The sequence below is a fragment of the Colletes gigas genome, unplaced genomic scaffold, assembly GCF_013123115.1.
Source record: "Colletes gigas isolate AHSC1104 unplaced genomic scaffold, ASM1312311v1 Colletes_gigas_Sc00013, whole genome shotgun sequence".
NCBI classification, from domain to species: Eukaryota; Metazoa; Arthropoda; class Insecta; order Hymenoptera; family Colletidae; genus Colletes; species Colletes gigas.
Genome location: NW_025106642.1, coordinates 2628272 through 2646878, shown reverse-complemented (window position 1 = coordinate 2646878; position 18607 = coordinate 2628272). Strand labels below are relative to the sequence as shown.

At 37.7% G+C, this 18607-nt stretch overlaps 1 protein-coding gene across 1 annotated transcript in view; it reads left to right on the top strand.

Moving 5' to 3' along the window:
• The window catches only part of LOC122399346, a 278377-nt gene that overhangs the window by 125911 nt on the left and 133859 nt on the right, over positions 1-18607 (top strand). The window contains exon 5 of the mRNA XM_043399984.1: positions 17513-17690. Within this exon, the coding sequence (XP_043255919.1) occupies positions 17513-17690 (178 nt within the window). The remainder of the gene's footprint in view (positions 1-17512; positions 17691-18607) is intronic.

Below are 18607 nucleotides of genomic sequence, written 5' to 3'. Positions count from 1 at the left end.
GAAACTCATGAAACATTGTGAGCTTTGGCTTTTGCGAAAAATTGTCCAATCAAGTGAAAACGTCGTTACATGGTCAGACGAAAGGAGAATTAATAGATTTTCATTTTATGCGCGATACCGGGCCCATAAAGGTAAATCATCGCAGAAACGACGCGTAAAAGAAATTGTTTTATACTGTATGTTGCGGGATTATGGCATCGCGATTTGTTTCTCGCTACGCTGCAGTATATTTCATAATTCCTACAATAAATTTCGACGGAACTCGAACCTTGTACTAACTCGTGCTACCGTAACTTATATTTCCCTTGTCTTTCATTTGTTCGCGAACAGAAAAATTACTATGCTTGCCAGTGGATATATTTTGTGGAAATTTTTGTTGGTCCTAATAGGGGCGTGCTCGAAGTTTATTTTCCTTTTCACAAACGGACAAAAGGAAGTGGTCCTTTTGCAGAAGTATAATTAAAGGGGATGGCTAGAAATGTTCGAATGCAAACGATTCGTCGAGCAAGGTTAATTATCGAAACGGAAGATTCATTTTTGCATTTAAGACAAAGTTTTCCTTGCAAGACTCTCGTTTAAACGATACGATTCTTAAGACGGGGAAGCCTTTGCATCTCGACATTAAAATACGAAATGTAAATTGCAAGAAATCCAACACTTTAAACATTTGCAGTTCCTTCTTCGACGAAATAGCGAAGATGTAAATCCTTTTGTCGAATCGTCGTCTTGACCCGGCCGATCTCTGGTAATTACGAGCATCTAATTGTTTTAATAATTCTGAAACAAAATTACAGTCCCCTTTCAACGGTATCTAGCGTAAGAAGCGCTGGGCAGCATCTTGGAAGATTTCTTTTCATCTCAAAGTAAACAGATTGCAGGATTTCTCCGATGAACAAAGAAGTATCGATGGTAGTTGAATTGTAATTAAGGGCGCAATTAATGTTAATTACAACGAAGGATAGTATAAATATAAAGAGTAATTCTACTTAGAATTGTATGAGAAACGAATCGCTTCTATTTTAACTTCACGATAAAGCAATTTATTGTTTATTTCAATTTATCATTCGTAATTTTCTATTATAATTCTTGGAGCGCTCACAAATATCAAATAGAGATTATCGACGAACTGTAATTTTTATATAACCTATTTTTACGTTAACGAACGCTATTATTTTGTTAATGAAAGTTCCTTAATGCGGTCAGTCGAAGTTCTTATTTACTTACAAATAATTTTTGCACAAAATTCGCATCATGCGTCACCAAGTTTGCAATAACAGAATAAAATATTCAAACCTGTCTTTGTCAAGATTTTGCAACTATAAAATATTTAATCTCGAGGATCGTGATGGTATAAGATAACATTGTCTTCGATTTCGTTTGAGAATTTTTGTTTGAGTATTATTTGAGGAAAATTAAATCATAGATTTTATATGTTTATTAGAATCTACAGTACCAGAGAAAATATTAAAACGAAAAGAAAAAGGAACTATTTATTTTGTACGAAAACCGTATATACGCTGTTTCTTGTTTTACGCGGGAAACTGAAAGTTTGGACATTTAAACAGAACATTCGAGGTTATCAAATGCAGGTTAGAGTTTGTTTATGCCCCCGTTAGTCGCACAATGGCGTTGTCGGGGACCTTGGTTATCAAGCAACCCCCTCGTATATCTGTATTCCGCAGGAGGGCGAAATGAATGGAAATTTTGGAGTTTTGGGAGGGTTATAATTGAATTCCAACCGCAGAGTACACACCACCATTTCGTGGTAAAACTACTAAGCCTATTCATTGTCACCAATACCTAACACTATCGATCCGCGATGCACCGTCGCTATTATTGTTCAACGTGGGTATACCATACACTGGATTTCGCGAAGCGTGAAATGGAGATAATGACTGGTGAGCCAATCAGTTAACCAGACCGAGTCAGAGTAGACTAATGAGGGTGCACCCTATGGTATGTGCGGTTTATTCGTGCATAGAATAGACGGACAAACAAAAAGTCCATACGGTGTTGTGTCAAGATTTTGTTTTATCCCTTTACTGGATCACCGTCGTTAGAACGCGTTAAACCTGTGTTTAATACGATTATTTCTTAAGCGTAAACACCAGGTCGAACATCCATAAGCAAAATACTTACAATAAAACTTCCATCCAATAGGGGGACAATAATAAAAACGTAAGAATTTCAACAAAGCAGAATTAATATAAATTTTCTCTTTATAATTCACAAACGTTAAAATCTATACTACGTGTAATTGCATTCTATTTACCTTTCAAATTGTCAAAGCCCATTTCCTGTAACGATATTATCATTGTTTAGGAAATATTTAATAAAAATATTTTTAATGACAGTTATCGTTGCTTATAAATAGTAGTAAATTCGTTTAATAATGGAAGACTGTTTTAATAAAAAATAAGGTATTGTATATACAATATTTTGTACGGATAGCAAACCAATTGAATTATAGAACGACCTTATGGTTGAACGTTTCCATAATTCATATAATGAAGTTCTATACATTGAATAAAGCATATATTTGCTATATTTTTCTTGTCATTTTCTAATTCTTTTTTCTCTCTGTATAAATCTTTAGAGAATTTATGAAAGAATGAAGTCCAAAATATTGTTAATTTGAAAGTTAGTACGTGAATCTAATTACAGTACTGTACACCTCGTGATTGATGAATATAATGGATAAATAATTGTTCTACCACGCTGTCAGTGTAACACTATCTCAAGAGACAGGAAATGCTAATAAGTAATTGATTTCAGGCAGAAAATACTCTGATTACTAAAGAATTATTTATTAGATTGCACAGCAAATGGAAAAATAAAAATTGACTGTTTTCATCGGTTTCAATAGAAATTGTACGTAAAATTTTGTGTATATTTTGAATCGCATATGTTACATTTAAATACAACCGTATACATACATAGCCAAAAAAATAAATCAACAAATACGTATTTATTCTGACACGTGTATGCAATAAATAAACATGCAAACTTTTTAGTTTGTTTGACGTACGAAATAGACGTATTTTTATATGATTTTTACGAACAAATGCATCACGAGATGTCATACATCATGTTGTACAGGGTGTTCAGTTTGATGAGAGATTCTAGGAACCAAAATAAGACGAAAATCGAGAATACCAATTTGTTGACTTCCTTAAAAAGTTACATAGAATTTTCCTGAACGAAATAGTAGTTTCAAAATCAATTGAACGTAACATTCTGTATAAAGAACAAAGAACGCGATAACTTTCGTACGAGCAATATGGAAAGGATTAATCACGTTGGCGTTCAGGAAGGATAAAAATACCGTTTCTGGAAGATTATTAATTCTCGCGAGAGCGTCGAAGGGTAAATCTCCGGGCGGCGTAGTCAGTCGCGAAAGTACACGCGAAGGTTCAAGATGTCATTGTTCGCCGCGGCGATTCTCGGATTTGAATTCATTGTTCGAAAGAGCCAGTTACAGCGGCTTTCCGCGGACGATATATTATCTGTTATTATTGCAGCTCGACTCGTCGCCACAATGGCTGGCTTTGCAGCCGGCTCGATCTCCATATTTTAATTAAAAGCTCTTGCCGCACATGGCACGTCTACGCGGCGTAGAAGTTGTTCCGCGATGCGTGTGCACGTAGGTACTTTCCTGCCGCTGGAAACGAATATCCAACTGGGCCGTATATCTTACTTACTTTCTTTGGCCATCGATGTCGTTTCGCGCCAATTCAATTGGAACGTTTCGACAGGTCTGGGGCCAAAAATATAGCGTTGTATAGCGTTCTGGACTTCCCCTATCGCGAATAAAGAGTCTGGATTAAACGTAGGATAGAAAATATAATTTTCTAAAAGAATTCTAAGGTACCGATTCCACGATTTTCGTGTCGATTGTATGAGTTCGATTCGGGTTGAGACTTCGGTAGTTTTATCCTAGTCGTTTCATGAATCCATGAGGTTCAAAAATATAATTCATTCGCTTCATAATTCAAATTCTTCTGCAGTACAATTGTATGATAACGAATTAATAGTCTCAGATTTTTACAAATCTAGATGGACAACTCTATAGCATAGAAGCAGAGTCTTAAACACTCTTTCTAAAGTCATTAGTAAACTTCGTTGCAGTTGTTACGATATTATAATAATAGAGCATATCATTGGAGGAGTGGAACATGTAAGGTTACGTGAAAGGAAGAATATCAGAGCTGTGAATCATAATAGTCAACCAAAAATCGTGAACACTTACCAAAACAATGTTATACCATATATTTTATATAACGTATGTATGTATATTGTCTTGTTTTTTGACAAATTTTGCCGAAAAGACCAAGTTTCCCCATTCTATCGTGACAGAAAGTATTTATTATCCCACGCAATTGTAATATAATAAAATTAAAAATTTAATTCTGTGATGTGTTATATTTTTTGCGAAAAATCATTCGCGACGAATGTTCCTTCCGCAATAAATATATAGAAACTCGCAACAGTACGGGAGAATATCGCTCGGAACGGGAGTTCTTAAATTCCATCTTCGATTCGCCGCACAAACCACGTACTTGTCGCTGCAGCAACGATTTCCCGTTATGTCGACTCCACATTTCTAATAAAAGAAGATGACCCCGAGGAGTCCGACAAAGAACTCCGCCCGGAGATCCCCAACACCCGCCGCGGCTCCACCGCCATCCATCCTTCAGCCGGGTAAAAAAAACTTAATCTCCCAATTGCCATTGGCTCGCAACTTCCAGCGTTCCCATATATATCCGGGCAGAACGTTTACTCGAACGATTTGCGGTTATCGGTGCACATTCAATCCGCAGTTATCCCACTTCCCGGAACTCATACAGCCGGTACGATGCATCCGAAAAGAATCTGCTAATGGATCGTTGGGAACGTTTGCATTGAATATAAAACATTCGGTTGAGTAAGAGGAAGAGGCGAAATAACGAGGGCAAATAAGAGGAAGAAATAGAGGGGACCCGGAAGGAGGGATGACAGTTTGGGGTGGCATGGTTGAAGCTAAGAATCTTGCTTTGCGCGATCGCGGAACGATGCATGATTTTATGATTTTGGACGATGTTCGTTTAAACTCGTATTAAGTTCTTCGGATCATTTTTCACGGTATAAAATGAATATTCAAATGGTTATTCTTATGTGAGAGTCTTTCTTCTGTCTCAAAAGATTCTTAACCAGCAGGTTCACTTGTGAGATCACTGTTGGGGTTTTTTCTGAGTCAGATGTCTACTTGTCAGATCAATCGATTTACTAATCTATTATTTACAAATTTCTCAGACGTACACTCTTTCCCACTGTTCTTAATGTATGAAAAATTTTGCCATAGTTTGTGAAATTTCTGTATGAAGTTAGAGCATTAAGTATGAACATTTAACCCCTAAGTGGATTTTTGCTCCGCAAGTTTAAACTAATAATGATTTAATATATGTTAAATTATTAGAAAATTTATTTTTTAAATGCTTTAAAGGAAAGGAAAAATCAAGATTGAGAGTCCACTCTAGGGTTAAATTAAAACTATCGAACATTCTTGTACAGATTTTTAAAATGTACACTTCGAGAAAAGAAATCTTACTAATAAACTTCAAATCACATTTCATATAACGCAAACAGCTCGAAACTTTAAAAGGACAATTTTCTTATAAATTTTAGTCGTCGCAGCTAAAAAGATACTTGTCCTGCGTAAAGTTTCGCGAATATCGGGAGAAGGGGTTCGCGGATGTTCTTTATCGGCGCGGAGCACAGAGAACCGAAGGAATGATTAAGTAGGGTCGGTCACGCGCTGGCTGAGAATTCTGGTTCGTTCTTGTTGTGAAGCGTGTGCGTCGTAAAACACGCGGCTGGTTGAGGAGGCCGTGGAGTGTGTGGCGTTTTTCAGTCCCGGGTGGCGTGAGACTCGGCGACATATGCTTTCTACGGCGCCAACGTGATCCCAATGCATAGTGTCTTGCGTGTGCGTGGGCTCGACTACACTCTTGTATCCAGGAAGCACAGTCACGTGTGGCTCCTTCACCTTGCTGGCACACGTGGATCATTGGAACGCACGTGTGCGTCACGCTTATATCCAGAAGTTGATTCCACCGTTTCGTGTCGCGAGGTGAGTTCATGATAGAGGCTCGAGAGAGTTCATCGAGGTTGCGTTGCCCTGTTCGAGATGTTGGTTCAACGTTTACGCTGCGTTATTCGTTCAGTGCGGCTTTTCACTTTGGTCTACTTACAGTTACAATTTATTCTTCCCCATTGCGAGGTTCGATAACGTTTGGCGAACTATTAACTACTTGGAGTTCTTTCTCGAGTCCTCTTGCACGAGAAGTGCTCTATCGTGGCTTTAAAAATTGATCAAAAGCAGAAAAGTGACTGTAAAGGGACACAAATCGAATATTGCTTCTCAGAGAAATATTTGATTCTATTTTTAATACGTTTCTAGTTAAACGTTGAATTTATCATCAGCCTGAAACGAAAGGGCCCCGGGATACCCGGATTATTTGCACGCGTCGCGTTGCAAAGAGTTCGAAATATCTAGGTTGCCATAATTAGCAATTACGCGATTCAAGATTACACGGTGTCATCGCTTTTTGTAGTATATTCTCCCTCATTATATGCGAAATGTGTGTTCCGCTTGCGCAACGCTCCCCCGCCTCGCGTAACCGTTCTTTCCCCGGGTAAGTTGCTTTAATTATCGTCGCCTTTATGAGCCGCCTAATAAAGCAGTTGTCTCAGCGACGCGCCAAGACGCTGCCGCGCCGCGGAGCCAAATGGTTAACCGGGGTAAAGATTCTTCAGCGGTGAATTACGCTTTCCGACTTTGTATCGCCCCTAGTCGGGGGGCGGCAAATAACCGCGGAGAGCGTGTGTGAGCGTGTGGGAAGAATCCTGGCGTCGCGGAGCGTTTGACGATGGCGAATCATCGGTTTCGCGAGGCTTACCCCTTCCACACAATTCACCCTTTCTCTCTCTCTCTCTCTTTCTCTCCGGGACAAACGACGTTCGCTCGCTTAGAGGTCGCTTTAATTGCTGTCCCATCGCGTGCTCCGCGACCCGTGTGTGTGTGTGTTTCCTCGTTCCTCCGAGAAATAAGTTCCTCTGGTTTCCTTTCGTGCTCGGCGTGCCGGATGAATATAATTAAGCGAAGAATCCCGGCGCAACGGGGGAAAAAGGGTCCTTGTGGCCTCGTCGCATCAGCATGCTTGATGAAACGTTTGGAAACGTACGACGTTCACGGGTTGTCGGGGGGGGGCTCTCGCGGCAGACTTTCAGAGACAGTCGCGCGTAAGGAGGTTAAGGCCGTTGCACATTTAACAACGCGTTGCACAGGCGACATCGACGTCGACGTGTTCGCGTTATTGTACGCAGGTACGAGTGGCCCGAAACGGGGTCGCGGGTCAACGCGAAAAATTGCGTTTCATTTCGTTGATGTTTCGCTTCCTAATTGGCGCTAAGTATGCTCAACCCCTAAGGGGACATTCTACCATTCCAGGCAAGAAAAATACGTGTTTCTTTGCGACTTTTTTTCGGGCTATTAACCCTTTGACTGCTGAAGACGTATATATACGCTTTCACGTATCCATCGATATATACGAAAAGCGTAAATTTATGGATTCGATATGGAATTGGATAAAAATTGGATATTTTAATTTATAATAAAGAATTGACATTTTGTTCATAATAGTTCTACGCGTCGTACGACCCAACATTCTTCGTAATAATAGTTATTTAAACTATGTTAATTGCATAATTAAATTAGAAATTTATTGCAAGAATTGCAGAGCCCTGTATCTTCGACAATTTTGCATTTTTTAAGGAGGATGTTAGTTATGTATTATTTGTATCTATGCTTAGGAATGAGTTAGAGCTTGTTTAAATTTGTAGAATCTCTTCGTATATCACTAGCCACTTTTAGTCCTAGAGAAGTTTTCGGATCAACCGGACCGGGGCAATATTAGCTCTGTCCACAACGGACTTACTGTGTAAAGTCTATCCCCAGCCATATACGAGTCAGTAGACAGTCAACAAATTAGATATGCTCAAAAGCAACCGCGTTTACAAACGTGTGCTGCTCATACTGACAATAGTGTTCGAGGTAGCTAAAGTTTGCATAGCCAGATTTCATCATCGTCTCATTGATTCTTCTTTATTAGAGCTCAATGAAACCAAGACGTCTCAATTATGTTGGAATAAAATTATAAATCACACTTGTACGACAGTTATAAGAGTTGTTCGAGATTCGTAAACATATGAAGACTAATCTATCAATTTCCTAAGCATTCTGGTTTCAATGTACACGAAATTTTGTTAGTAGTATAGTGGTTATGTTGGAGTACACCATTACACATTGATTGAAGTGTGTGTATATTGAAATGGGTGTTCGATCGAGCACTTTTGAGAGAACGAAGCCCTCTACTGGCGAGTGCAGGAAGCTTTTACTAAAATTTTTTAGACTTTTCACTTTGGAAGTAAAACAATTAATTTTCAACCTGAAATGATAAAGGAAATTTTAGTAGGATTCATGAATTTTAGTGTGGATTGAAAAATAAATACTGCAATCAATTTTAAATTACGTAGTTTCTGATCTACGTATCTGAATTTTTCTTTAATTTTCTTTTAATGTTTGCAAAATGGGATTTCAAACGACCAAGAAAGCTTGAAAATGTCAATTTTACATTGAATTTATTAACCACGTTTATATGTTTACAATTTCTCACTCTTGTTATGGTTATTAATGTGTAATTTTTCGAAATTGCGGAACACAGTCGAAAAACTTAACTTTTGTTGGATGCTTTCGAGTGAAGAAGGCTGGAATCTTGCGTAGTCGAATGAAAATTGGTCGAACTGATCTTTAGGAATTAGAAAATCCAAAGAGTGAAAACCATGCGGGAAATATCACCGCAGGATATTTTCCTAAAGCAGTCCTAACGCTCGAAGAACACACATACATACATACACAAGACGAAACACACCACAGATAGAGTCGAAGACACAACACACGCGAAAGAGTCGAAACAGGTAGAACGTCAGAGGCAGATACGTGGAAGAGATACGGAAAAGTTGCGCGCGTAAACTTGAAATTGGTTGCTGGCTGCGGTCTGCGGATGCTCGATAGGAATTCCTGATATGTTCTTGTTTCCCGTCGAACTTCCGGACTTCCCCTGTGTTCTGTCCTTTGTTCGTGTACCGAGCTATCTCCTGTTTGTCGGTACCGTGTAAGCGCTTCCGCGTTTCCCTGACTCTTTCCCTTCGCATTGTTGTGTTGCTTTGTCATCAGCAAGACTTCTTTCACGACGGATTAACTTTCCACCTGCAGCTACTATTTTAAAAAGCTACAACAACACCAAGGAACATTTACAACGCCTTCCAAATATCGTGCCACAGCTTTGTTCTTATAATAACTTCCAAATATGCAAAGAATTCTGTTACAACCAAGCTTATTTAATTTCGAGTCACGTGTTGAATTTGAGTATCCGCAACTAAATTTATACGGTAATGTACGGTAATTTCTGTATTTTATAGTTACATAATAAATATATTTTGTAACCTAATGATACATGAAATGTCATCTGTTCTAAAATCATTTGACTTTGAGTCACAGTCTCAACACAGTCGAAAAATAGTATTAGTTTGTAATTTAAAGGCAAAAACAAATTTTGAGTTTGATAATAACAACACCTTGTCTTCTATCTACTTGAATACATGATTTACATACGTAATAAATAAAATATGGCACGTAAGGTATAATATTCCGTCCTCATTTTAACGCGAGAATTTGTTGCTAAGTAGCGGTGGTAAATTGTTCGAATCACATTCGTGTAAATTCCAATTAAATGCCCATTGAATTGCGTGCCAGTCGCGTTAAAACTTCCCTCGTTTAATTGGTTCAATTAGAGCGAAGTTCGTTGAACCCTTGCACATTTCGTCGTCCCCTTGTCTCTTATAACGCGTGGACAGTTGCATCATACGAATTGAGACACGTACTGTCTACACACTGGCCGGGATTTCACGCGTGAAATACGTACTTGTAATTACGCGTGGAGGTTTGCAACTCTAAACCAGTAGACGCGTGAATTAGTCCGCGCAGACACGGGATTCGTTACGCGAGTGACGAGCAATGCGAAACACTGAACGGGAACGTGATAATCCGAACGTGAAATGGTTAAATCGGTTTTTGAATGAAAATGTTCAAAGCGCGAAATGTTGGAAAGATCGATGATATCTCTATAAAAAATAAAAAATAACCATTCGGTGTTCTCTGTTACGCGAATATCATAAGAAACGTCCAGATGACATTTCTATTATTTTTTGCGTTAGCCAGCTGCTCGTGTATAGCTTCATAATAGAGAATAAAATATAGATTTCGCGGAACAATATGGCAAAATATGGATCGAAGAAACGGGATCAACTATGTTTTCGATACTCGTTAGGTGAAAAACGGAATTTAAATTATAAAATTAAATATTGCACGATGAATAAATAGAGGTTTAATTCCCGTAAAAAGTACGAGAAAACTGATAGAATTATGAGATAGCTTAATAATATTGAATTATTAAATCGCGATGAAGTGCCAGCAGAAACGTCGAGGAGTGATAAAATTGAAAAATGAATTAATCTACGATGAGAGAAGCACAATAGGTCAATTTACTGATAGATACGCGTTGCATCAATTGCGAGATACTCATAAATTCCGGCGGACTTAATGCGCTTAACATCAGAATCAGAATTATTCGTATCAAACGGTACTAAATCAATGACAATTTAAGCCGTGGAAGATATCTTGGGCGAAAATTTCCAACGCGGAAAGCAATTTCCACGGTTCCTGTTTTCGCTACGCGAAGTTTCCCTAGATAACGCGTTGCATAACGTTCACCTCGTTACTGTGCCCCGGGAAACTTCACCGTGATTCCGAAAATCCTCGAGCAACGTCTGTACTCTTGTAATTTTTCAGCACCCGTCGACCAGAAAATTGAGAAGAACTCAGCGCGTAATTCATCCTCGATAATTGCAAAACGGTAACTGGAATAACGAATTTACGTGAAAGCGAAGCTCGTGAAATTACGATGGATTCGTAATGGATTCGTAAGGGCCACACGTCCCTTTCCACTTACTCGCCTTATAATTCTTCTCTTCTTGTTTCGCTCCTCGTTATCCGTCCTTTTAAACTCTCTGGCTTCTTCGTACAATCTCTTCCTGACTTTCAAAAATAAAGTTAAGTCGTCTATATTTCAATTTCAATTCCTACGAAGTGTTTTCTGGATCACATCAAATCGTTCTCATCCGTGAAAAGAAAGAAACATTTGAGTATCACAGTGTCCTTACAAATTCTTAACTTACTACTTAGTTTCAATTGATTGAGTGATACTCATTAGTTTATGGTATTTAAAGTAAGTTAAACAAAATGTAGAACAGTATAATAACGAGCAACGAATAAGTTTCCGATGCTAATTATTACAAATTGCAGAGAGATCCGAATATGTTCAACGAGTTCAGGAAAAATACCGTATAAATTATTAATTTCTATTTGGATTCATTTTAGGAGTTTATTTAATGTTTAAAATTCGTTAGGGGCCACTGAAAATTTATAAAATTTTACTGATATTATTGATAAATTAATATGTTAATTTTTTCTTTTTATTACATTTTGCTGAGCATTTTTGACCTTCCTAAGTTGATTATAGTTCTTGTCATTTGAACAGTCTTTTACAGAAATTGGTAGATATTTTTCTTTACACTTAGCGTTGATCCATAGTCTTGAAGATGCACCATTGTTCTAGGATGAACGTTCAAAGAATTGGTTTTGAAATAATGAATTCTGAGAAAAGGTGACCAAATTTGAGTAAAAATTGAGCAGGTTGAGATCGTAGTTTTTCTCAGTTTCTTTGCGTTTCGCTCGTATTTCCCTATTCAGCTGGCGCTGGTCTGCCCCGTCGACTGCGTAATAATAGAAAGAAACACTTTGTTGAGAAATGCCGACCGCCCCGAACTCCGACGCGACTACGCCGAGCCTCTCTGCCCGATGATTTCGGCTGCGAAGTAAGAGGAAGTTCCTGTTCAACAAAAGGAAACCGCGAAAGTTGGGAGATGAGAGGTCGTCAGAACTATTCTCCTTTGTAGACGGCAGAAGTTCGTGGAAACGGTTATGAAACGCGTGTGACACGATGAAGTCGCATCGACCTACCGCATTTCGAATAAATAGATGGTCCGAGAGCGACGTTCTTAGATAAAAGTACCATTCAAGTAGAGCTTGGACGAGCTAACAGTCGCATTTGTTGCTACGTCTCATGGATTTTCAAATTCTCCTGTCAAATACGTTCTCTCTTCAATAGAGTTTCTTCAATCCCTAATGTGCATTCGTGGTTCACATTAAAATGAATTCATTTTTCCAGTATCTTCTATATTGCTGCCATTTTTTAATACTAGATTTACGGGCATTGATCGTACGTATATTTATTGATACATTTCATGTTGATTACCTTACAATATTATATTTTTTTTAATTAGAATATGTATTCATGCCATTGCATCAATCAAATTCAACATAGGTTGTTAAAAAATAATATTTACGCGTTCTGCAATTTTAAATATGGAATCAAACAGTCAATCAATCCGTCAAATTGAAGGTCTCCATAAATCCAGTGTTAACATACAATTTATGTAAATAAAAAGTCAGGATTCCGGTTTAAAATTATGGCAGCCTGTTATTTGTTGCATTATATACCTAAAAGTATTCAAAATTCTTGAATTCTTACAACATCACGATTCGTCTAGAGTCAAGATTGTTAAAGTTACACAAATTTTTGATAAAATCCAGTTTAAAATTCATTTTTAATACAAGCCCTAGAGTACGATAGAAATATTAGATTTAGATGCTACATTTACTAATAGTGTTGTTGTAAATGTTTTTCAAACACAATTTATCGCAACATAGTAAATATTTCTGCTGTAATACAGTTCTAAAATAGAACTATCGAGGCACAATCGTGTTTCCATAAACAATGAAATAAACATTTACTCCTTTCCTACAAAAAATATAATTTTTTACATCGAAGACAGAAATCGATGCACACCTGTCCGTGTCATCCTCAGTCTAACAAGAAAAAAATAATGACCGTGGACAAGATACGGTGTTACAACAGGCTGATAGTTAACAGGTTGCAACGCAGAGACGTTGGCCGTAAAGTAGGGAGGTAGAGGGAGGAAATCGTCGGGTAGGAAGCCTTCATTTGGTTGCAAATGGGGTTTCTCCCGAATGGACGTTTTAAAAGTTTGCCGCTGCGAGGCATTGTTTGGCCGACACTGGCAAAGGCAAGGGGTGAGTCGGTCGAGGCTTTGATTAACTGGCGCCACGAGGCAGAGCCCTTTCACGATTGTTTGCCACTCTTGCTGTCTTCGTTATTCTTTGTTCTCGCCGGTCTTCCGTTTTTCTTCTTGCCCCGGCGTTCTTTCTTGCGGCGGTTGTCGTTTCCGTTCTTGCCAGTCTTCCCCCCTTTTTCGGGCGCAACAGCCATCGAGCCCGCTTCTTCTGTTCCATTTCTTTATTCACTCAGTCCTCCTCGTCTTCCATCTTTCTTCTCTCTTTTACCGTTTCCTTCGCCGTAGCCAGCCTGACCAGATACTTCAATTAAGTTCACCCCTGGATAGGAAAAGCCAAACTACTTTTCGTACGTATGCACTCTATTTGCGCGCTCCCCGGGTTGCCTCTGGCCCGTGAACCGAAATCCATTTAGGGCTGTCACGTTCCCTGGAAAGGTATTGATTAGCTCTCGCGATTTTGTAAACGGCGTGTGACGTATTAGCCGTGTAACGGCGACGAATGCTCTCCAGCGAAATTGCGTCGTTCGTGCCACGGCGTTGCACGTGTGCCACCGTGTATACGTTCTGTGTGTTGCGTGTGAGTGATCGAGGGAACGAGAATCGATCGTGTAAAATTTCAGAGCCGAGCGTGTACGACGAAAACGACAAAGCGAATATTTTCTGTCGCTCGTAATCGACATGTTTGTACGTTTTTATTAAACCATCTTGTCGACCCGCGGATCGGGAAACGGTTTTACGAATAAAAGTTAATAATTTGCGGTCGCGTGAAATGGAATAAAATTAAAGAGACATTGGAAAAATTACAAAAGATAAGAGGCAAAATTAGAGAAACGATCTCCACTTTTTTGGCTATTAATCAACTCTTATTTTAGTTTTTTTGAAGCATAAGAAACCGTTTATCAGGTAGAAATTTAACTGTAACGTCAAAAATAATTTTTGAGTTCAATAAGATGTAATACATGTTCTCGCATTTTATATTTTCACGTATTAATAAACACGATAGATGTAAACAAAGCTACTACAGGTTGATTATCAAATACTTTCATTCTTAATTGAATCTAAAAAATTACGAAGATTATTCTGGAATGTTTTATTATTGACGTACAATCCTACGACTCCAATAAAATTTCAAGGGAAAACTTGTATTCATATTTTCCGATAATGGAGCGTAAACATTTATTTTTTGATACGACATTCATTGGAGATATTACTGGCACAATCGACCCAATAATTTATGGTCCTTTGGGATCGCAGTTTTGAAAACAACAGTATTATTTTCGTTTCGTTTATGAATTTTTCATTGCGTGCTCTTGATAAAGCTGTTTTATCAACTGTGAATAAATATTTTTAATTGCCGTTTCAAGTGTAAAGAAAAAAGCTTTTGGAGCGTATACTTCACTTCATATTTAAAATATTAACACTTCGAAGCAAATATTTTTTATTTCGATTATTTAGGGAAATGTGGTTTAAATTTTTATACCGATAACATGAAAATTCTTCGAGTATCGTTTATTGAGTTATTTTTATTCAATTTTGCTATTTCATATCACACTTTCGATATTATATCTTTATCTTATTGGAACGGAGGCAGTGCTTCGACTAAGGGCTATTATCGTTTTCGGAAATTCTATTTTATCCAGTGATTGCTCGAAGGTATTGTGGTCAAGTACCTATAATCAGCAGAATTCAGCACGTATTGCTGACTGTTCACGGCTATAACATCTCGTAACCCCGAGTAGAACAAAATATCTTAAATAGAAGGTGTTAGAAAATAAACGAAAAATATTCGAATTCATTTTAACGTGTTTTTCGATAATTGAAATATTAAATTTCTCACGAAGTGTGATATACAAAAGTTAAAATTCAAAATTCATAAAAATACAATATGATTGTATCAAACAGAGTGCATGGCCCAAAAAATGAAAATATTTTAATTCTAAAAGTGATTTAGTTAACAGCTTTTGCAAAGTTGAATTCGATCATCATTTTGGAGCGAATCTTCAGTTGTAAATCAATTTATATAAATACCATGGAAAAGTTCAGGAAAATAAAGAATTCTGTCACTAACGAAAATGACAAGTAATTAATTGAAAACAATATTCGTTCAGTTCTTTTCGCGTAAATCGATAGCGGAGAATAAATAATCATAGATAATACCAGTTTAGTAGGACAATTGAAATCAATACGTACAGAAAATTGATTGAAATCAATATTCATACACAGTATTTTGAAATTTAATATAAATTACGAGCTTGCGTGAAATCAGGCATCGATATGAATTATTTGATTGAAGCAATTAACGTCTCTACTCACCCCAATAAGCAAACTTATAATGACATTTCTATCAAATTGCTACAGTTCTGTTTAACTAAAATTCTATTTATTCGATTCGACGCAGTTCTCCGCATACTGCATTTTAAATTCTATAAAATAGAAATTAATACATTTCGTTTAATTTGCAGATAATTATCCACTTTATCGATTACAAGCTCGAATCGAGCAACGAAATATATAAAATGCATTTCAGTGAAATGAAATCCATGGAAGATTACGTCCTGAAAGTAGATTCGACGATTCTTATTCGCGTTAGGAACAAAATAATCGGCGATCGTTGATCGCGATCGCGTACAGTCGCTACTTCTCGGACTTGCTCCATTCTCAGTTCACCGCTATCGTGGAAATTAATTCCAGACTGTTGCTTCTAGCAGACTCCATCGAGGCATGGTATAACTTTGTACTCAAATGGGCCGTTCTATTATACTCGCGTGCATCGACAGTTAAACGAGCCACGTTCTGCCGTAGGTTTGATCTCGCGCCAGTGGTTAAGACGGCCACGTCCCCTTGCTTTTTAAGATATCCACGAAATGGAACGATCGAGCCATTTGTTTTCATACAACAGCGCGTTGAACGGCGATTCTTGCGTTATTAGGTTCTAAAGCAACGGGGAGGGTAGAAAACCAAGTTTTTATACCACCGTCGACGCCTTTATGGTTGTATATACATATATTAGTATCTGGACTTTTCTGGAATTCGAGATAAAAAAGTACATTTCCCAAGAATTCCCTGGAAAATTAAAAATATTACTTTAATCGATTTTGTTAACACATACAGGTGATATGATTTTTCACTGACGAGCTAAGAAATATTAATTCTCAAGTTAGATGTTAAAGAAAATAAATCTAGACCCTTGAATTTTAACGAGTCTGTAATAATAAATTCAGTAACAAATTGTAGACAATTTAAGGGGTTTGGTAGTCGACGAGTTAAAAAAAAAAATACTCCACTTAATTATTTTCATTTAAATTGAAAGGGCAATTTTATGAATAGAGATCGATATACGATATTTCGTTTCGCGTTTTAAAATTATTTTCTCACGGGGAATTGCCTCTTTCTCGGCTCCAAAGCGCTCATTACGGGGTACCTGGTTTATTTCTCAGTTGATCGAAGTCGATTACCGGTCAGCTTGAGTATCTCGTGGTAACGCCGAAGATCGTTCGAGACATTCCGCCTCTATTGAAGAAATCCGATACCGCAAAGTACCTGTATTTATCTGCCGTCGTAGCTTGCCGGAAATATGTCCCACCGGCCAGAGAAACAGGAACCTTTTTTTTCCTCACCAGAAGTCGTTCAACTTCCACGGAGCGATAATGATTTATATTGGCGTTCAATAACTGTTGAGGACACAAACTTTTCTCTATCAAGCAATTTTAATCTCCTATTTTGTATTACATCGTGTGTACAAGAAGCTGTCAACAAATTATAGTGTTTCGGGGTAGATAATTTACAGCTTTTTAGGAACGAATGGACATATACTTTATAGTATATCACTGTATAGTAATTACATCATTATTTTCTGCATGAGAGTATATGTAGGAAGAGGTAATTGGTCGAGTGCTTGTGAGAGAGATAAGTTGCGCGTGGCCCTCTACTGGCGAGTCCGGGAAGTATCGCCACAGCAGTTTTTATGTAATTTTCTGTCAAGAGTGGTTCTCTGATGCTCGAATAACGAACATTCTTGATAAGTACACATATTTTGTTATAAATAATTGTTTAGTGATTCGAAATTTATATTAAAGTCGAATTTTGTGCATAGTACAGCGTAAATAAGTAACTAGAGCCAATTTTGCTCGAATTTCTCGGTTCTCGCGTGCCTCGATGTCGAACAGTATTCATAGAAAGGGATTAATGTTTGTTTCAGTGCCAAAAGTGGAGATCGTCGACGAGCATGGCGCGACAGCCGGTGACAAATTCTACAAAGCAGGTAGCACGATAGAATTGAAGTGTGTGGTCAGCAATATACCACAGCCTACCGGATACGTAACGTGGCGGCATGGACCACGGACGCTGAATTACGACACCACTCGCGGAGGAATCAGGTGAGCCCTTAACACGCGATTTAATGGCACAGAAATTGATTTCTCCGCGATCCCGGCTGGCTCGGATATAATTTCGTGGACATTCGTATTATTATCGGAAACGGGGTCGAGATTATACTCACATGGGGCTCCTAGTTTCATTTGATCCATGGGAATAGTCTGAAGAGGATGATATCCCTTTAGAAGTAATGTGACTCGGGCTCGAGAAATCGTTATACGGTGAAACCTCTTTTATCGGGACCCCGATTATCCCAATTTTGGATCATTGAAATGGTTTACACTTTAACGTGTATGTTTTTACTTTTAATTAAAATTAAGAAGTTTCAAAAAGAGCTTCCAGGCAAGTATAACGTTGGAAAGTCTACAATTGTCGAGTTTGAAAATGATGAATCGATTTCAGAAAGAAGATATGAATAATCAAGATAATAAAATAAATTTATATTGCGTTAAAATTAGGGGGAATTTAAAAAGAAGTAGATGCCTTTGATATTATGATATTCTAAATATAAAAATTTTAGATTTGGGTAAAACAATATTAAATACTCAATAATTGCGTTATTGCAAATTTTAATATTTGTCATTTAGTTTTAAATTATTTTGTACAGAAATAATGAGCAACAGTTCTGTTTATGGTTGAGAAGAGGAATTTCGAATTCGGTTAGAAACCATCTTGTTAATTCATATCAGGCACTTATAGTTCTTAAGGAGTTATGAATTTCATTCCGAGGTTGGGCTACTTTCAAGGTGTTCTGCTTGTATTCTACTGCAAAACGGAATTTCTTGTTAAACTTTGGATAAAGCTGTTGGCTCGCGAGCATAGTTATTAGTGTTATACGAAGCTTGAAGTGGCTTTCACCCCATACCGGTTGAAGAACAATCATGGTCGAGATAATACAAATCAAGTTTTCACAGTATAC